Below are 21708 nucleotides of genomic sequence, written 5' to 3'. Positions count from 1 at the left end.
TGAGGGTGGGAAGGGGGTGACGTAAAAATTATTGAATGTGACAGATTTTAGTGTCTACCCCATAGTGTTATTGGGCTCGCTGAGATGAATACTGACACTCCCAATGCCATTAAAGTCCAAGTACAGCCCCATAGAGAGGGACATGCATGTGGGACATGGGGGGGGGGGGTATTTTGAGATAAATAAATATCCGGGTGCATGTGAGGGGTGGGACATTTTGAAATAAATATCTGGGTGAATGTGGGACATGGGGGGGAAGGAGGGACATTTCGGGATAAATGAATATCCAGGCAACGCCGGGTAATCTGCAAGTAATTAATATAAATTGCACTTAATTGGATGGTAGGCATCTAACTTGGTAGTTGCCTTCCAATTTGAGGTAGGTGCCTAGCCCAAGGCACCTACCTGAAAGTAGATGTGCTGGGGCAGATCGTGGGCATGTTTTTCATGTAGGTGCCTATTTTGGGCTTAGGCACACCTTAAATTAAAACATTGGCATAAATATGGTGCACCAAAGGTTTGGATGCCTATTGAAGCCTAAGCTCACTTTAGGCGATGCTAGGCATGATTCTATAAAGGGTGCCTATCTTGTCTAGAATCACGCTTAAGCGTCACAGTACTCGGCACCTAAGTTTTAGGCTTCATTTACAGAAATCAGGCCCTATATGCATACTGTGAGCACTCTCAGCACATACACCATGGTCTGGGCACGCACAAACTATCGAAAAGAGAACGCAATATGTGCAAAGAGTGCATACTCTTAACAAAAGTGCACCTATATCCCAGGATCCTATATATGGCTCCTAAAACTGTGCACCCAAAACTTGGCAGCTCACTCAGATTATGCAGGCAAATTAATTGGTTAACGAGCTCTTAACTGTCAACAACTGGGCTGCCAACAACCAATAACTGATGTTAATTAGCACTCAGAATTTGCATGTGCATCTGACTGCATGCCAGTCTAAGGTACAGCGCTTCACTTTCATAGCATGGGTGTTGAGGTCCTGGGTGGGGAGGGAATAAATTTATGTATTTACGATGACAATAGAAAGAAATTCAAGTGATGTGTAAAAGTTTTAAATGATGTAATATTGTGTACTTGTTGTAAGATGAAAAATGAATAAAGAATTTGAAAAAACAAAAAAACTTTCATAGCATATATTCCAAAATGTGGCGTAGGCATGTCAGGATTCCAAAAAGTTACGCCTGTTATTGAATACTGCCTCAGCACATCTGACTTGCATGCCAGCATTTACACCAGGTTTCAGTAGGTGTACGTCTAGCATGCAAAGTTAGATGAAGGAATCAGCGATATTTGCCCTATAAAGAATAGCATTGATTCTTGGTATAGGAAAAGTGTTTGATATTGCTATTTTTGTCAGGCTAGTATTTTATTTTGATTTTATGCTGAATATGATGTATATTGTTATAAGATGTCTGAAATGTCTGTGAAGTACTATTATGTGTGTGCTGTTGTACTTCACCTTGAAAAAGACGGATTATCCCCCCCCAAAAAATAGCGCTTACCACTGATTTTTTTCAGCGCTGATATCTGAACACCATTTATAGAATTCCCACCTGAGTGACAACTAATAATAAATGAACATTTGTTTCACAATGGCAAACAATAAAGAAAACTTTTTAGCCACCCATCCCTGTGAAACTAACCCACACTATGACATCACTACTGCCCTGCTATTGGACGATGCTTCATGACAAGTTGACCGTCTGCTACAGGATTTTGATCACATGATGCAGTTTGACAAATCGTATTGCCTCGATTTTGTTTTGCCAGACTTAGGGGGTCCTTTTATCAAGCTGCGGTAGGGGTTTTAACGCGCGTTAAACTACCTGCCGCACTAGCCGCTAACGCCTGCATTGAGCAGGCATTAGTTTTTTAGCCAGCCGTGGGGGTTAGCGTATGATGAAATGTCCGACGCACTAACCCCCCCGCTAGCGCGGCTTGATAAAAGGACCCCCTACTGCATTCCATCTCGTTGGATCACTGCTGCCCTTTCGCTTTGCTAAGCTTTGGGTCTAAAGAGGAAATCCTTGTTTGCAGCCTCCCACTTCTACTATTGAGAAACTATTCAGTTACCACCCTTGTATACATACATGGAGGGCAATTCTATAAAGGAGTGCCTATTTGTAGTCTATTTATAAAGGAAAGACAAGTACGTATTTATTTATTTGGATTAATTTACAACCATTTTGAAGGAGTTCAAGGTGGACTTATAACTGGAAAGATACCCTCATTCAACGTTAAAGTTACACTATAGCTTCTTAAATAATACAACTTATCAGGAAAATTAAGTTTTCCAAAGCGTTTATATGTGAGCATTTACACCAGTCATAGAGCTGACATAAATGCTTGTGCCAAGGCTGGGGAGCTGTACAAGGGCTGTTCAGAAAGTTCCAGGACAGTTTGAATAGCGCGTCAACGGAACATTCTTTTGAGACGAGCTAGGCAGCGTTAAGTAGCTTGAAACCTCACGAGTAACCTCCTTCCCCCCCCCCCCCCTGGTTTGTTGATATCGTCTCCGAGCTACAGCAGTTTTTGTGAAAGTGTGTTTTTGTGATCGGCTATTTTTCATCATGTGCGACCTCAATGAGCAACGCTACAGCGTGAAGTCCTGTTTTAGATTGTGTAAGACCACCACAGCTGGGGCTGTTTCAAGCCCAAAAAAATTTGAAGGAGAGCCGACAAATATCTTCCTACTTGGGGCCATGACACCAACCAAAGATTCTGGACTTCTATCCCCATCAGAGCAACTGGCCTCAGCCACACATGCAGAAAACAGAAAAAAAAAAAAACCAACCCCTCTTCAAATACAAACCCACAAAGTAAAAGTACTATCGTACACAAACGAAATCCTAATAAGCTAGACTCTGTACACCAGGGGTGTCCAATACATCGATCGCGATTGACCGGTAGATCAAGAAGGCAACGTGAGTCGATCGCGGATAGACTTGTGTTGCCGTCCTGATCTACCAGGCCGATCAGTCTTCCTCTGCCCCAAGCTCTCCCTGCAGAAGTGTCAGACCAACCAGCATTCCTCTCCCCGACGTAAAGTTCTGGGCCAGCCAATCGCTGTCTGGCTGGCACGGAACTTCATCTCCGACATCAGAATTGATGTCGGTGAGCGGAATGCTGGTCAGCATGATGCTTCTGCAGAGAGAGCTTGGGGCGGTGGTGGCTTGGGGGCCTGTTCCCTGATGGCTTCGGCAGCGGCGGCAAACCTAGTGGCTTGGGGGAGGGCAGGGAGAAAGAAAGGGGGCAGGCAGGGAAACAGAAAGAAGGGGGGGCATGGATACAAAGAAAGAAGGGAAACAGAAAGAAAGGGGGAACAGGGAGACAGAAAGAAAGAGGACATGGAGAGAGAGAAAGAAAGAAAGGGAGGCAGGAAGACAGAAAGAAAGAAGGGGGCAGGGAGAAAGAAAGAAAAAGTTGGAGGAGAGAATGAGGTCTGGAGGAGAGGAAGCATATAGGAAGCTGAAAGAAGGGAAGAAATATTGGATGCACAGTCAGAAGAAGAAAGTGCAACCAGAGACTCATGAAATCACCAGACAACAAAGGTAGGACAAATTATTTTATTTTCAATTTAGTGATCAAAATGTGCCGTTTTGAGAATTTATATCTGCTGTCTATATTTTGCACTATGGCTCCCTTTTAATAAACTGCAATAGCGGTTTTTAGCGAAGGGAGCCTATGAGCGTCGAGAGCAGCGCGGGGCTTTCAGCGCAGCTCCCTGCGCTAAAAACTGCTATCGCAGTTTAGTAAAAATGGAGGGGATATATTTGTCTATTTTTGTATGGTTGTTACTGAGGTGACGTTGTATAGAGTCATCTGCCTTGACCTCTTTGAAAAACCCCCGGAATATGAATGGTAATTTTTTTAAATATATAAATCTTTATTAATTTTCATAGCTAATACAAAGTGCCATGAATTATATATACATTAATAACAAAATAAGCACTTAAATTCCATCCAACAATTTAATAAAGAAATGAATCAGAAAAATATCCCCCCCCATCCACCCCATCCTGGATAAGTATAAAAATAAATTAAAGTTTAAACAAAGACAACTATGTTGAATTAACAAAGGACGTCAACAGGCCCCAAATCAATTTAAATAATTCGCTATTCTCTAATATATCTGCATTCATCTTTCCATATTTGTAACTTAAACATAAACTGGCCCACCAAAACAGAAAGTTGAGGCGGTCACAATTTTTCCAGTTATACGAATGATAATTAACATTTTCTCTGCCTTTCAGTGTGCTTTGTGGTTTTGTTTTTTATTTTATTGTTGGTAGATCATTTTGACTTGGTCATTTTAAAAGTAGCTCGCAAGCCCAAAAAGTGTGGGCATCCCTGCTGTACACAAGACAAACAGAAAAATATGCATTTCTTTCTGAACAGTCCAAATATAAAAACAACGGATGTAAATTTTCAAAAGTTGACATATTTCAATCACTAAATTGAAAATAAAAACATTTTCCCTACCTTTACTGGCGATTTTATTTTTCTGATCTTCTTGTTCCATCTGTGCTCTTAACTCTGTTTCCAAAGCTTCTTTATGCATTTGCTGTTTCTTTCCTCTCCTTCACTTTTTGCATTACATCCATCTTTAGCGATAATTTTCATATTCAGTTTTCTTCCATTTTTCTGCCTCCATCTCAGATCTCTTTCCAACCCTTACCCTCTCCTCTCCCACTTCCCTCTGTCCATGTGTACACTCTCTTTGCTTTTCTTCCACTTCCCTCCGTCCATGTGCACCCTCTCTTCTCTTTCACTTCCCTTACTCTCTGCCCCTCCCATTCAGCATATCTTGTTTTTTCCTTCCTTCCCCCGGAGGCTGTAACTTTAACCACTGTGCCACACACAAATAAGAGAAGAGCGGGACTTAGATGTGATTGTATGTGATGATCTTAAGGTAGCCAAATAGGTTGAAAAGGTGACAGTAAAAGCTAGAAGGATGCTAGAGTGCACAGGAAGAGGTATGGCTAGTAGGAAAAAGGAGGTATTGATGTCCCTGTATAAGACTCTGGTGAGACCTCATTTAGAATATTGTGTACAATTTTGCAGGCCGCACCTTCAAAAAGATATAAAAAGGATGGAGTCGGTCCAGAGGAAGGCTACTAAAATGGTATGTGGTCTTCATCATAAGGCATATGGGGACACACTTAAAGATCTCAATCTGTATAATTTAGGCCTTGAGGGCCGCAATCCAGTCGGGTTTTCAGGATTTCCGCAATGAATATGCATGAGATCTATTTGCATGCACTTCTATGCATTGTATGCTAATAGATCTCATGCATATTCATTGGGGAAATCCTGAAAACCTGACTGGATTGCGGCCCTCGAGGAGGGACTTTGATACGCCTGCTTTAGAGGAAAGGCGGAAGAGGGGAGATATGATAGAGACATTTAAACACCTACGTGGCATAAATGCGCATGAGTCGAGTCTCTTCCAATTGAAAGGAAGCACTGGAATGAAAGGGCATAGGAGGAAGTTAAGAGGTGATAGGCTCCGGAATAATCTGAGGAAATACTTTTCTACAGAAAGGGTGGTAGATGCGTGAAATAGTCTCCCGGAAGAGGTGGTGGAGACGATGGGCCTGGGATAGGCACGTGGGATGAGAGAGAATGGTTACTGCGGATGGACAGACTAGATGGGCCATTTGGCCTTTATCTACCATCATGTTTCTATGTATTTTTTCCCCCCTCAATGAACAGTTAAGCTCTTGAACTCACTGCCAGAGGATGTGGTAAAAGCAGTTAAAATATAACTTGGAACTTTGATTTCTTTAAATTTGCATAGTCCTTTCGCCATGCAAGATAAGCTTCCTCTCCGTGCACTGTTCTAAAAGCAATCTTATGTGATGGCGCATTGTAAACTATGGCTGTAATATTGTGACCTGTTCTGAGCTTTTTGGGGAGGACAAAATATAAAACCAAATTAATTAATTAATTAAAAAAAATCCAAACTGCTATTAAGGTAGACATAGGGAAAATCATTACCATCTCTAGCATCGGTAGCATGGGATTTTGCAGGTACTTCTGACCTGGATTGGCCTCTGTTGGAAATAGGATACCACCCATCTGACCCAGCATAGCAATCTTTATGTTGTTGGGCATCCATGGGGGTTCAGAATAGAGAGTTGCACGGGGACAGAAATCCCACCCATCCCCGCCAGGATCCTCTCCGTCCCCACCCGTCCCCATCAGGATCCTCTCCGTCCCCACCCGTCTCTGTCAGGATCCTCTCCGTCCCCACAAGGAATTATCTCCATCCCCGCCCGTCCCCATAAAAAGCAGCAATTACTTCCGACAGGATCATCAATTCCACAGTTTCTTTTGTGTTTGCGCTGCTGTTTTCCTTGTGGAATCTCTTTGGTGGAACCCTTATTTTGTTTTCTGTTCAGGTAATTAACTTATAAACCCCCTCTTTTACTAAGGCTGACGTGTCCATTATATTATATGGATGAACCCTGCTTCCAAAGCCTTCCATCCCTGTGGGAGTCTCGTTGGCTAGAGTGGGGTCCCCGTGGAAGTCCCGTGAGCCAGAGGGGGGTCCCCGTGGGAGTCCCATGGGTTAGGGGGGGATTCCCGTGATCCCCGTTCCCGTGCAGACCTCTAGTTCAGAATAGACAGAGAAGGGGGGTTGGCACTTATTGGGTGTACTTCATAAAAATACATACATATGCACCTATTCTTCCTGTGTACTACTTTCCCTAAGGGTAATTTTATAAAGGAACATATGCTCTTATGTGCCTTTATTTAAAGCTACTTGCAAAGTCTACAATGTATTCGAGTCTCCACAGATCTGATACACTGTTGCATTCTGCACATAATCTGGCTGTGAGGGATCACCACAAGTACTTGGAAACGTTCATAGTGGAGTTACAGCATACAGAATCATCATCAAATGAGTAAAAAGCCTTCTACAGCAGTGGTCTCAAACTCAACCCCTTTGCAGGGCCACATTTTGGATTTGTAGGTACTTGGAGGGCCTCAGAAAAAAATAGTTAATGTCTTATTAAAGAAATGACAATTTTGCATGAAGTAAAACTCGTTATAGTTTATAAATCTTTCCTTTTGGCTAAGTCTTAATAATAATATTGTCATTTATAGCTAAAGAGACATATGATCAAGAAACTGTTTTATTTTACTTTTGTGATTATGATAAACATAGTGAGGGCCTCAAAATAGTACCTGGTGGGCCGCATGTGGCCTCTGGGCCGCAAGTTTGAGACCACTGTTCTAGAGGGCCCCCAAGCCCATGCCTCTTCTGTTCTCCAACAGAATAGCCAAAGGAAGAGCTCTGCCAGCTATTTATTTATTTAACCAATCTTCTATACCGTTCTCCCAGGGAAGCTCTGAACGGTTTACATGAATTTATTCAGGTACTCAAGCAGTTTTCCCTTTCTGTCCTGGCGGGCTCACAATCTATCTAATGTACCTGGGGTAATGAGGGGATTAAGTGACTTGCTCAGGGTCACAAGGAGCAGTGTGGGTTTGAACCCACAACCTCAGGGTGTTGAGGCTGCGCCACTCTAGAAATCAAAATGTAGTATAAGTGAGCCAAGAAAAGGTCAATGAAGCCATTGCGACATCACTGATGGGGTTGGCTCTTATTGGTGGAATGAGGCATTGTGACATCACAGTATCAGCTCTGGTTACCAGAGACAGAAACTTTTCACACTATTTATTCAATTTTCTATACTGTTCTCCAAAGGGAGCTCAGAACGGTTTACATGAATTTGTTCAGGTACTCAAGCATTTTTCCCTCTCTCTCTCTCGGTGGGCTCACAATCTATCTGGGGCAATGGGGGGATTAAGTGACTTGCCCAGGGTCACAAGGAGCAGCGTGGGTTTGAACCCACAACCCCAGGGTGCCAAGGCTGTAGCTTTAACTACTTTGCCACACACTCCACCAGCTATGGTCCTACCCTTTTTTCCTGCATGCAAGATACAGTCCAGTATTTTATATTAGGGAAAATTGAACCTCGTCTGTCTGAATGCAGCCGGTTCAATCACGGAGCTTTCTGCTCAGCCTATCCATTACTTCTTGCTTTCCTTGCCAGGCCCATTCAAATGCCCAGTGCCTACTGTATCTTGTTAGTTTTTGCTGCAGCAGGATTGTAAGCCATGGAGGAAGGACTGCCAACTGACTCCCGATCCACCTAACACAACTGATCCAGTTTTGGTTCCATCTCACTGTATGCAGAGAGCTTTTGATCAAGTTTCAAGGTTCTTTATTTTTGATATACCGTTTATCAGTCAAGTATCTGAACGGTTTACAATGAAATTAAATTTAAAAGAAAAGAATTAAAAAATTTTAAATACATCATATCTAAAGTTAAAATTAACGAAAATAAAAATAAAGAAAGCAAACGTGAGCATAAACAGACTGACGTACGTGACATGAGGGGGAGGAGAAACAAGGTAAGTTAGTAAATACATTGAGATAAAATGAAAATAAAAGGGAGGTAAGTGGGAGGGGGGGAGATACATTAGGGTAGGGCTCACTTCAAAAGAAGCATTTTGTTTTTTCCAAAATACTTCAATTAATTATATGAGGATTATTAGAGAGAGCTGGGATTAGAAGTTGTAGGTATCTTTAAAAAAAAAAAAAGTCGAGTTTAGATTTAAATTTTTCTAGAGAGTTTTCTAGTTGGAAATCCAATGGGAGAGCATTCCACAGAGTTGGGTCAGTGACCGAGAAAACGGATTTGCCAGTACACTTCTCCCTCAGTATCCACGGGGGTTAGGGGCAGAGTCGGCCCGTGAATATTAAAAAAAACAGCGAATAATATTCAGGCCGGCTCTGACCCACCCCCCCTCCCCCCCCCCCCCCCTCCGGCATCCCTTAATATTTACCTGGTGGACTAACGGGTTTTCGAGGCAGGCGTGATCTTCCTACGCTCATGCCGCGTGCAGATCACTCATTGGCGAGGCCCGACTTTAGTGCAGGAAGAGACGGTCGGAGCATACCACAAGTGATTTCCTTCACTCGCCGACGCTCCGGCTGCTCTCTCCTGCCTCTCTGGCTGCCCTCTCCTACCCAGTCATTCACGGTTGGAATATACCGTGAATGACCGGGACCGCGTATCACCGACTGCAAATGACCGGGGGAACATTGTATCTCAAACAGCCCAGAGAAAGGCCTATACCTTAATAAAGATGCATTCCAGGAGAGTGGAAAGGAGCCATAAAAGCTGGCAGGACCCGAACATAATAGCCTTACTGGGCCAGACCATCAAGCCCAGTAGCCCGTTCTCACAATGGCCAATCCAGATCACTAATACCTGGCCAAAACCCAAGGAGTAGCAATATTCCATACTACCAATCCAGGGCAAGCAGTGGCTTCTCCCCTGTCTTTGTCCTCCAGGAAATTGTCCAAATCTTTCTTAAAACCAGGTACACTATCTGCTCTTACCACAACCTCTGGCAACACGTTCCAGAGCTTAACTAATACAGATTTTGAGACACCCTCCCAAGGAAGGCTGCAGCTCCACATAAGCATGAGATCACAATGCCGTAATTCCTCACTATGCCACTAAAAAGGCTCTCCAGTATGGCTATAAAAAGGCATACCTCATTTTTTTAAACTCAAGGCCTGGAGCTCGAGCATCAAGAAGCCTGTGGGAAGATGCAGCCCTACCCAACCGAGGCTGCTGCTGCGAGTCGGACGACTAGAGACAGCCAACGAAAAATACCTCTGCTCCTGGTCCCGACCGTCGAGAAGGGAAAACATTATTGAGGCCTCAGAGAGAAAGACAGCCTCACTAAGGAATTACCACCAGGAATTGTGCCAAAACCATGAGCCGCTGGTCAACTTGAAACAGCAGTCACTAGATATACCATGGGGTAGGTGGACCGCTGCTCTCCCTGAGTGTACAGAGAAGAACCGAAATTCAAAACTTTTTTTTTTTTTTAACAGCTGCCACAAGGGCAGGATAAAGGGAAAGGCCCCCAAAACAGACCCATTAAGGACTGAGGTTCTCCCACGACCGAGAGGATAACAGACTAAGTCCCCCCACCCCCAGCCAAAACACAGGAGACAACGTGGGAAGGAAGCCTCAACAAATGGAAGAGTACTCTAAAGCAACATACTCACTGTGATTAGCTCCAAAGCATACACACATACAGTTGGCTGCTCGTTTTTCTAGTGAATGCCTCCAGACCACTGCATTCCCTGGGCTTTATCATTTCTTCTTTTTTTTCTTTTTTTTTAAGTGAGGAGGGAGTAGGAGTGCAGGGCAAACACCATATGAGGCTACAGCAGGACATGGATAGGGAACTAGCACCACCAGCTGTACCCCGATAGGCACCCAAAAAGCCTAATCCACTCATTCACTGAGTTAGCATAGCCAAAACAGAAGCCTAGGCAAGGCTAGCAGAGCCAGACCCAGCAACCTCTTGCAGGTCACTCTACCCAGAAGATAAAACTAGGAGCAGAAGAGACCATTCATCTACCTGAGGAGATAGAGAATACCAATTACCAGTGAGCATACCATCATATATAGGACAGAGCTCAGCTTGGTACTCTCTATCTCCACCTGCTGGTAGATGGACACAACCCACTTGTCTGGATTCATCTGCTGCTGATGACAAGGAAGAGAGTGTTGTTATCCACAGACATAGATATTGGGGGAAGAGGAAAGGAGGGTGAAGCTCAGTCTTGCAGGTTCAGTTTTAAACAGGCAGTGAGACATCCAGGCAGCAATGTCAGACAGGCAGGCCGAGACTTGGGCCTGGTTTAGAGAGGTAGATCTGGGAGTTGTTAGCATAGAGATGATACTCAAAATCATGGAAAGAGATCAGTGCACCAAGGGAATGAGTATAGATGAAAAAGGCAGAGCCTTGAGGTACACTGACCGACAGTGGGATAGCTCTTTGTCGAAACAATCTAATCAACATATGATACAACAAGTGAAGTGAAGTGCCGATTCCATTCCGGGGTAACACAACAATGGGGTCGTGAGGATAGATGTCAAGTAGTCAGCCATGGGTATACTGTTCTGGAGTCACTTTATTGATAAATTTGCTATAAAAAGCCTAGAGACTCGACACTGGCAGTGTTTCGGCGTCTGTGCCTTTATCAAGAGTCTTGAAGAGTAGACACGGTGCACCCGGACGCTCTGGTTGAAGCGCTGGCAAAAAGTCTGAAGGAACAGTACATGAACAAGTGTCCAAAGCAGAGCTAAGGAGAGCGGATATGAGAACAGAACGTTTAAAAAAAAAAAAAAAAGCACACGACTCCAGACCAGTATACCCGTGGTTGACGACTTGACATCTTATCCTCACAACTCCATTGTTGTGTGTGCTTCCCTCGTCATCGTCGAGGCCTCCCTTTGGCTTCCTCTTCAATCTATTCAGGGTTCACCTACTAAAGCTGACCCTCCCTCAATTACCATTTCCTATCATACCCTAGCTATCGGAGAACTTTTGTGTTTCTCTCCCTGGGTCTGATCTGTCTTGACTAGACTAAGCTCCAGAGACTGTGGCCTGTCCATTGTGCGTATCTGTACAGAGTTGCATATATCTAATATCTAAAATGATAATTATTATTAAATGTCATTCATCAAAAAGGCTCTATGGAACACTGTGGGAGAACCCCCTTACTGCCTGGACTCAGCAGTGCATGACATTTGTCTTTCCATGCCACGCTGATCCTCAAAGAGCCACATTCAAATGTCATTTTATTTTAAGTACCAAACAGGAAGTGTCAGTTCTTTCAAAGAGAGAGAGAAAACAAAAAACACAGTGAACATATTGCACTCATTTATTGACTCTGCTCTTTCAAGCCAGCATGGCATTTAGCACAGAAGGCAGCTCAGCAAAAAAAAGCTTATAAATAAGAAGATGGGTAAAGAGTGATGGAAAAGGAGATTGGGCAAGGCCTGGGGAGGAGTGAGTATTAGGTCCACCCTGGGAGTTGAGGGAATAACCTCCCAGGAAATCAAGCCGACTGGGAAAAATCAACCTCAACTGTATTTATGACATGGATGTACAGCCCCCATCTCCTCCCCTTAAAGACACGGTTCTTTTTTTTTTTACAAGCTGCTCATCCTTAAGTAAACATTTTCTCAAAGATTTAAAGGGCTTAGGCCCAATATATGTAATATAGTACTGATAATATATTACTTTTACAAGTAATGCATCATTTTTCACAGTAACCATTAACACATTCCTGTTTCCTAATAAAACTAGTGACTGTTTTATATCACTTTTGGAAAGTAATTTATTCAACAGTGGTTACTCTTTTTTTTTTTTTTTTAAACATATTTTTATTGAAAATGAAAAAGGTCACAACCAGACTCATATTTTTAAAAGTAACATATTACTAGTGATACATCGCCAGCAGGAGTGTAGGAAGATCGCTCCTGCCCCAAAAGACCGCTAGACCACCAGGTAAGGTCCGGGAAGGCGGGGATGAGTCAGAGTCGGCCCCCAAAGTTATTCGTGAATTTTCAATATTCGCGGGCCAGCTCTGTCCCTAACCCCTGCGAATATTGAAGGAGGAGTATACAAGGACACACTACAGCCACCTTTTACAAGAACTTAATAAAAAGACCCCTAGGTTTCCTCTATGCACAGAGCTCCCACAGAACCATAAAGGTTGCAGACAATTTATTGGAATAGAGGCAGAAACATATATACAGTATATATATTTTTTTAATAAGTCTTTATTGAAAGTGGCACAGAGAACGCATGCACAAATGGCAGTATAACAAAGTGTCATTATAGATCAACCGATCAACATCAAACCCCCCCCCCCCCCAACTGAACAAAGTGGGAAACAGTACAACCAAATGTGCAATGCATCCTCCCCTGCACACCCATTTTTCTATAGAGAACACAAATATGCAAACTTAGGCACCAGTCCAAAACTTTCAGGAGCCAAAGTTTCTGTTACTCCTTTTTTTTCCTCTTTTTATTCTTACTGTTTTGCTTATATATAAAACTGAACCAAAAACAAAATATTTTGCTTTTCTGAACTATAGGTGCCAAATTCCTGGGTGATCCGAGCTCGTGGGATTTTTCCAGCCTTGCACTGGATGGATTAGTTTTGGCTGCCAAAAGAAGTGTACGCAGTGGACATTTCTGGTTCCCATTAGCTGTGTGTTTTATTTTGAGAATATCAAAGTTGAATTTGAAAAAGTAGTTATTAGTTGGGATCATCCACTCTATAGGGCCAACTGTTGATATGGTCAGAGCTAAGCAACAGTCGGTGGCAGAGGGGGCATGTGTCCAAGGTAGGGACCAAGCAAGAAATGATCTTTAAACGCTACTGGCCTGAGATATTGTTCTTAATTGTAGGTAGGCTAGGGAACCCACATTGCAATTCCCTAACTCTTGCCAACAGTCTTCTCAATGTTTGCTGCCAGCACTACCTCCGAAACAGTTTTCCCATTTTCTGACATTGCATGACTAAGCTAATTTGAGCCACTGCATCCATGTAGCTCAAATGTAAGAGCTCTGTGATATTGGAAGGTGGTACCCAGCAATAAGCCTCCATTGAAGGTGAGAAGAAATTGGCAAACTGGGAAGAGAGGAAGTGTGAAGGAGCTGAGAGCAGGTATGAAGATGATGACATGGGATGGGGGTTTGAAAACTGTGTTTATTGGGAAAACAAGAGTATGAGGGGAGATGAGACAAAATGCCACCCAGTCAACTCACCTTTGTCACTTAATTTCACCAGATGCTACTTAGTAAATATGTTTTATTGTCATGTCTATATTGTAATTTATGTAATCAGTCAACTATATTGTAATTTATGTAAAATGTCATCTCTGCTCTGTCTGGATTATTATGGATGTACTTTGTAACCCGTTCTGGGCTCTTTTGGAAGGATGGGCTAAAAATCGAATAAATAAATAAAAATGTATCCCCAGCACTACAATGCACAGAGAATGTGGTAAGACTAGCAGATCAAAGTCTGGGTTAGAGAATGACACGGTGACAAAATTCATCACCGTTCCCGTCCCCACGGATAACCGCGGGAAACCATCTTCATGTCATTCTTTAAAGACAGAGGGAAGAGTCAGAGTATGAATGGCCACAACCACTGACCCGCAAGCTTTGCTTTCAAGAATGCTGGTGTAGAAGGACTGAGGTTGAAATAGACACTAGAAAATGACATGGGATTATTTCCCGCGGTTATCCGCGGGGACGGGACAGTGATGAATTTTGTCACCGTGTCATTCTCTAGTCTAGGTTACATGTCACTGCTCTGGATAACTTCTCCATAGTAACTTAGTAAATGACAGCAGATAAAGCCCTAAATGGTCCATCCAGTTTGCCCTGTAATCACATGCATTACAATTTCATGATTAAATTAAAATATTTTTATTTTCTTTGTTATTTCTGGGCCATAGACCTCAGAAGTCGACCCGGTATCGTCCTTAGGTTCCAACTACTGCAGTTGCCATTGAAGCTTGCTTCAGCCTATCCAAACCATCTCATTTGCTGGATTCAGACTGTGAAGGTTTGCCCAAACCAAAATCAGAGGTTTTATTTACTACACATAGGATTAAAACCACTCAATATCTCCATTACACAATCTGCCAAGGTCATCTTGGAAAACTTCCAGTCTTCCAAACTCCAATACAGTAAAACCTTGGTTTGCGAGCATAATTCGTTCCAGAAGCATGCTTGTAATCCAGAGCACTCGTATATCAAAGCGAATTTCCCCATAAGAAATAATGGAAACTCAGACGATTCGTTCCAAAACCCACAAACTTTAATACAAAATACTATACATACTTGCATTGCAAGACCTCGCTCATTTAGAACAGTCACTACACTCCTGCAGCGTCGGAAAGAGAAAAAACCATTGGCTCAGTTGTGATGATGTGACGCGTGTATACTGTATGTACTCGTATTGCAAGACTTTGCTTGTTTAGAACAGTCACTACACTCGCAGTGTCCGAGAAAGAAGAATCATCGGCTCAGTTGTGATGTGTGTGTACTGTATGTACTTGTATTGCAAGACATTGCTTGTATATCAAGTTAAAATTTAATAAAATGTTTTGCTTGTCTTGCAAAACGCTTGCAAACCAAGTTACTTGCAAATCCAAGGTTTTACTGTACTTCTAAATAGAATGAATTATCAGCAAAAAAAAAAGTATCCATGTAATAAAAAGAATAAATGCAATATCATCATTGCAATATTGCTGCTTTTTTCCAGTGAATATATGTTTACTGTTCTTTTGATGCACATAATCATACTTTGTCTAGTGCGATAGAAGATTGAACTCCCGAGAAGGCACTATATGCTGTAACATGGACCATGTTGGGGTCTTTCTCATTACCGCCTTTACAGTTGGTGCTGTGCATATACCAAGAGCTGCAATCAAGTTCTTTGTCAATAAAGCCTTTATACAAAGTAATTGGCACGCGTTATGAATTCATGATTAAATTAAATCGTCTTTTTATTTGTTATTTCTGGGCCATAGATCATAAAATCCAAACAGTACTGTCCATAGGTTCCAGCTACTGGAGGTGCTGTTGAAGCTCACTCCAGCCTATCCAAATGATCTCTGTTTGTGGGATACAGACTAAAGTCTACTTATGAGGAATTTAGGAAACGTCTGAAAACACACCTGTTCCTAAAGTATCTAGACAACTGATCCTCTCTTCGCTCTCCCCTCTATAGCGATTAACTTGTTCTATTGATCACTCTCTCCTCAAAAATGGATTTCCTGTCCTATTAACCCTCTTTCTTCCTCCCCTCTTAAAGTCAATCAATTTGTACCTTTGCTTAATCTTTGTAAACCGCATAGAACTTCACGGTATTGCGGTATATAAGCTGTTATTATTATTATTAAAGTCTGCCCAGCACCATCCTAAACTGAGTTGCCATATACGGGTCATAGAACATGCAAGTCTGTCCAATACTGGCCTTAGTTCATCAATTTAGACCATTTATTTTCTAATCATAGATCCTCTTTGTTCATCCTATTCTTTTTGTTTTTTTATTCCGTCACCGTTTTCCTCTCCACCTCCCTCAGAGGGCCAATCTAGGCATCAATCACCCTCTCCATGAAAAATAATTTCCTAACATTACTCCTAAGTCTACCACCCCACAACCTCAATTTATATCCTCTAGTTTTACCATTTTCCCTTCTCTGGAAAAGATTTGGTTCTGTATTAATATCTTTCAAGTATTTAAACATCTGTATCATATCTCCCCTGACCCTCCTCTCCTCTAGAGTATAAATATTCAGGTCTTCCAAGTCTCTTCTCTTAAGTCTTTTGGCGCAAACCCCTACCATTTTCAATGCCTTCCTCTGGCTGCATTGAGTCTTCTTATATCCTTCGCCAGATTCAGCCTCCAAAACGGAACACAATACTCCAAGTGGGGCCTCACCAATGACCTGTAGAGGGACATCAACATCGCCTATCTTCTGCTAGTTATACCTCTCCCTATACAGCCTAGTATCCTTCTGGCTACAGCAATTGCCTTGTCTGAGGATTTGAAGGCAATGAAACAGTGTGACACTATCACCCCCAAGGACCCTCTCCCCATCTGTGCATATCGGCCTCTCACTTCCCAGCACATATGGCTCCCTTGGATTTCTATTCCCTCAGATGCATCACTTTGCATTAAATTTTAGTTTCCAGACGTTAGACCATTCTAACTTTTGCAGATCCTTTTTCACGTTTTCTACTCCCTCCGAGGTATCCACTCTGTTACAAATCTTGGTATCATCCGCAAAAGGGGCAAACCTTACGTTCAAACCCTTCAGCAATGTCGCTCACAAACATATTGAACAGATTCAGCCCCAGTACCAATGCTTGAGACATTCCACTACTCAACTTCCTTCCTTCGAGCAAATTCCAGTAACCACCATCCGCTGGTGTCTGTCCATCAGCCAGTTTCTAATCCAGTTCACCACTCTGGGTCCTAACTTAAGTCCATCAAGTTTATTCACGAGCCTCCTATGAGGAACCATGTCAAAGGCTTTGCTGATATCTCAGTAAATTACATCTAGTGCACATTCTCGATCCAATTCTCTAGTCGCTCAGTCACAATTTATTTTAATCATTTCTGTTGATCTTGTGCATATACTGAGAGCTGTAATCAAGTTTTTTGACAACTGGTCCTTTTTGATCCATCTGGATACACAGTTTTACTTATCTCACTCCATTTTGTTTCTGCCTTGACTTGATTCCTGTCGTTGTCCAACATTCAAATTAACGTCTATTGGAAACTCAAAGCCAAGCACTTCCCTTCTGAAATAATTGCTAAGAACAAGGGTTTTTAAAGCATGAAAATAATCTACTTGATTGAAAAGTACAAAAGTACTTGATTGAAAAGTACAAAATATGCAGAACTTTTGCCATCATTAGCAAGAGTTGGTTCATGTATCACCTTTTACAATCCATGAAAGACAATATCCATCCAAATCTTACACCAAGTAACATATGAAAGCCCACATATGCCTGGAAAGGTTATTTGCAGGGACTTCCCAGAAGTAGTTTATAATGTACAAATGGCCTTTTATTACAAATAAAGAGCCCAAGAGACCCAAGTTTTCCTGCTGAAACTCACAAATCCTCTTTCAAGCAGGATTTTGTAAGTTTGCACAGTCCACAATGGCAGGTTAAGTCCTCTGTCTAACGCTTTGAGATTCATTTTTCATTTTAAAAAGATCCCAGTTAGGTTAAACCCCCATGGGAATGAATGCAGAGAAGCATTTATTAGTTTTGGTAATGCAGGAACAAGGGATGGATCTTGGAATCTCCCTTTCTTCCTGTTATCTGTGCCCTCCCCCCCTTTCTCTGTTTTTGCTCTCTGATATCTCTAAGCCATAAAATGAATGTATTGGCATTGAACCAGGCAGCCCACATATGGTGGGCTGCGATGACTGTATTCAATCAAAGTCTATTAACCTTAATATGGAGGCAAAATTCCCTTTACAAAGTACCAGGAAATGAAAAAAAAAGGGGGGGGGGAATCCCATCAGGCTATAGCTGTTCATCAGACCTCCAAAACCATAGCAACTGACATAGATGTGAATATTTGCCATTCTTCTAATATAACCATGGATTGGAAGCCTAGTCGTTAAAGCAATAGGCTGAGAAATAGAAAAGACAAGATTTAAATCCTATATCTACACTGAAGAACCCTTTGACCTTGGGCAAGTCACTTAACACGCCATTGCATCAGGTACAAACCTTTGCTTATATATTTTTATTTACATTATTTTGAACTCACATTCAAATAAGAATGAACACAAAAATCTGCTTACAGAAAAAATACATAATTGAAAAAATAAATAAATAAATAAATGAGGCACAAAAAAAAAGGAAAAACAAACTGTATAGCAGTTCATATCGAGAGGAGAATCAATTATGAAACGGGACAAGGAAATTTTTTAAAGCAAAAGAGAACCACCTATATTTACAAGAACCCCTAAACACCCTCAGGGGCAGGAGCCAAAATAAATCAGTCTCTTCAAAGCCAAAATGCCATTAGTTGAGAGCAAACAAAGAAAACACTTTGTAGACTAAAAGTTTCCCAAACAATTCTGCGGAAGCTTCAGGTACAAAATTAGATTTTAAACCCTTGGGGGGAGGGGCAGAGAAATTGTTATTGCACCTCAATGCAACCCACCTTGACCTGCCAATGAAAAGGCACAAGGTAAATCAATAGGAGGAATTTTTTTTCACTCAGAGAATAGTTAAGCTCTCGAACGTGTTGCCAGAGGATGTGGTAAGAGCGGATAGCGTAGCTGGTTTTAAAAAAGGTTTGGACAAGTTCCTGGAGGAAAAGTCCATAGTCTGTTATTGAGAAAGACATGGGGGAAGCTACTGCTTGCCCTGGATCAGTAGCATGGAATATTGCTACTCCTTGGGTTTTGGCTAGGTACTAGTGACCTGGATTGGCCACCGTGAGAACGGGCTATTGGGATTGATGGACCATTGGTCTGGCCCAGTAGGTGTCAGGTCAAAAGCACGCCGGGACAAAGGCGAACACAGACAATTGAGCGCAGCGTGGAGGTGCGCGCCGCAGAAAATTACTGTTTTTACGGCTCCGACAGGGGGGAGGGGGAACCCCCCACTTTACTTAATAGAGATCGCGCCACGTTGTGGGAGGTGTGGAGGGTTGTAACCCCCCACATTTTACTGAAAACTTCACTTTTTCCCTGTTTTTAGGGAAAAAGTTAAGTTTACAGTAAAATGTGGAGGGTTACAACCCCCCACAACGCCGGCACGATCTCTATTAAGTAAACTGGGGGGGCTCCCCAACAAAACCCCCCGTCGGAGCCCTTAAAAACTGTAATTTTCTTTGGTGCGTGCCTCCGTGTTGCGCTCAGTTGTCGGCGCGCGCCTTTGTCTTTCGCCGAGTTGTCTATGAACCGGCCCAGTAAGGCTATTCTTATGTTCCAAATCCAAAATAAATACAAAATTGAGGCCTCTTATTTTCTCCACCTCTGGAATTAAAAAAAAAAGAAAAAAAGAAAACATGCTTGAATCCTACGCGACGATGAATCTGGCCAAACATTTAATTTCCCTATTGGCATCATAACTGTAATAATTACAATTCATAGGAAGATGGGGGAAGACCAGTTTCAAAGCTTCTTACCCAGCTAAATCACAATTTACCTGAACAAACAGAGCTCACAAAGGCACAAATATTTGTCCACCTTTTATCAAGCTGCGTCTGAGCTTTTACCACAGCGACTTGCGATTTAAAAAACAAACAAACAAAAAAAAACCCCAAAAACCTTAATGCAGCTTCATAAAGGGGGCCATTGTTTTTAAGAGCATAGCTTTGAAAAAAATTTTGACAGTAGATTACATTTTCAAGTTTACAGGCATTTTCATAGAAAACCACACGGCTGCAGGTCCTTTGTATCTACAGCAAATTTCAAAGCACAAGTGGATCTGGCGTCTTGTCTGTCAACCAGCTTCTAATGCAGTTCACCACTTTGGACCCTAACTTCAGCCCATGGAGTTTAAGAGCCTCCTATGAGGAACCGTGTCAAAGGCTTTGCTGAAATCTAAGTAAATTACATCTAGCGCACCTCTTTGATCCAACTCCCTGGTCACCCAGTGAAAGAATACAAGCAGATTCATTTGGCACAATTTACCTTTAATAAACCCATGTTGCCTCGGATCTTGAAATCCATTAGATTCCAATAAATTTCACTATCCTTGCCTTCTATAACGTTTCCATTATTTTTCCAATAACTGAAGTGAGGCTTACTGGCCTGTAGTTTCCCGCTTCATCTCTGCGACCACTTTTGTGAAGAAGGACCACATCTGCTCTTCTCCAGTCCTGCGAGACCTTTCCCGTCATATAAACAGGGAAACCTGCATCATACCAGTGGCACACACTGCATCCTCCTATGCAACATCTCTGTTCAAGCTCCATGTCAAGCCTTCTGTTCCCTAATCACGCCTAGTAGCTCACAGTTCTAGGGCTCTGGAAAGGAAACTGGTGCATGGACAACCAGTACAATGAGCACACTTTGTATGCTGGGAATGAGGATGTGAAGAGGGGATTAAAAAAAAAAACAGAGAGGAAAAATACCCAGGATGTTGTGAACGCGTAAGTGCCAGATCCCAGCTCTGCACAAAAAAACAAAACTTGAATGGTCGATGGGTATTTGATGTGTCAACTTGTGTTTAGAGGGTGACTCTGGCTGTGAAGTGTTAAGGCTTGTAAGGTCTGTCTGTGTCTCATATAGGGCAAATCTGGTTTAGGATGGACAGGAGAGGACTTTAGATTGGAATATGGGGACAATGCCAGGCAGACTTCTATATCTATGTCCCAAAAATAACAAGATGGATTCAGATAAACTAGAGTGGGCATCAAAGGCAATTCTAGTAGTTGGAACCTAAAGGACAGAGGTTAGGCAGACTTCTATAGTCTATCCCAGAAATGAAAAAAAACAAACAAACCCCACAATCAAGCAGTTGACAATCACATTCATTGCTGTTATAATCATGAATTGATAATGAGTGTGATTGTTGGGCAGACTGGATGGACCATTCAGGTCTTTAGAAGAATAAAGTTGTTATTATTTATTTATTAATTTAATTTGTTTTCCAACGAGCTCAGAACAGGTTACAGGATAAGATACAGTCAAACGGTTTACATTTTGCCATATATACACAATTCAATGTGATTATCATACACTTGACATATTTATAATACAATGTATTTATCCTAACTAATCTGTAAAGAGAATCTTATTCCAATAGGAAATAAACAGGGGGGGTCAGGTGAAGAGGTAAGTTTTCTTGCTTTCCTTAAATCTGCCGTCATTTACTATGTTACAATGTAATGAGTCAAATTCCCCTCCCCACACACACAAAAAAAAAATCCTCCAAGTCACACAGCACTTCATGGGCATTTTTCATGACTGCCAGTAACCCACTCCCGGGCACGATATAAAGAAGTACACTCCTTTTCACTTACCTAGACTCTTTCGTAGCTCCTCACATTGGCTGATGTGAGGGAACTTGAGGATTTCCTTCCACTTTTTACTCCTCCCTTTCCGCTTCCCTCCGCCACCTGTGACAATGCAAAAGGAGAGAGAGAAAAGAATGAACTGAGGTAAGCATTTCCAAAAACAGAAGAGGAAGGAGAGAAAATGTAATAGCAACACAGCGATAAGTAGCTGCATTGCAGAATAAAATAGTCCCCAACCCACAAAACAAGGTTAATCAGACCACTT

The 21708-nt window shown here is 42.1% G+C and overlaps 1 protein-coding gene across 1 annotated transcript in view; it reads right to left on the bottom strand.

Moving 5' to 3' along the window:
- The window catches only part of LOC117362604 (G protein-coupled receptor kinase 5-like), a 232139-nt gene that overhangs the window by 93112 nt on the left and 117319 nt on the right, over window positions 1–21708 (bottom strand). The window contains exon 2 of the mRNA XM_033949220.1: window positions 21450–21545. Within this exon, the coding sequence (XP_033805111.1) occupies window positions 21450–21545 (96 nt within the window). The remainder of the gene's footprint in view (window positions 1–21449; window positions 21546–21708) is intronic.

This window comes from Geotrypetes seraphini, chromosome 6 (assembly GCF_902459505.1).
Source record: "Geotrypetes seraphini chromosome 6, aGeoSer1.1, whole genome shotgun sequence".
Classification (NCBI taxonomy): Eukaryota; Metazoa; Chordata; class Amphibia; order Gymnophiona; family Dermophiidae; genus Geotrypetes; species Geotrypetes seraphini.
This window is presented reverse-complemented; position numbering and strand designations above follow the sequence as displayed.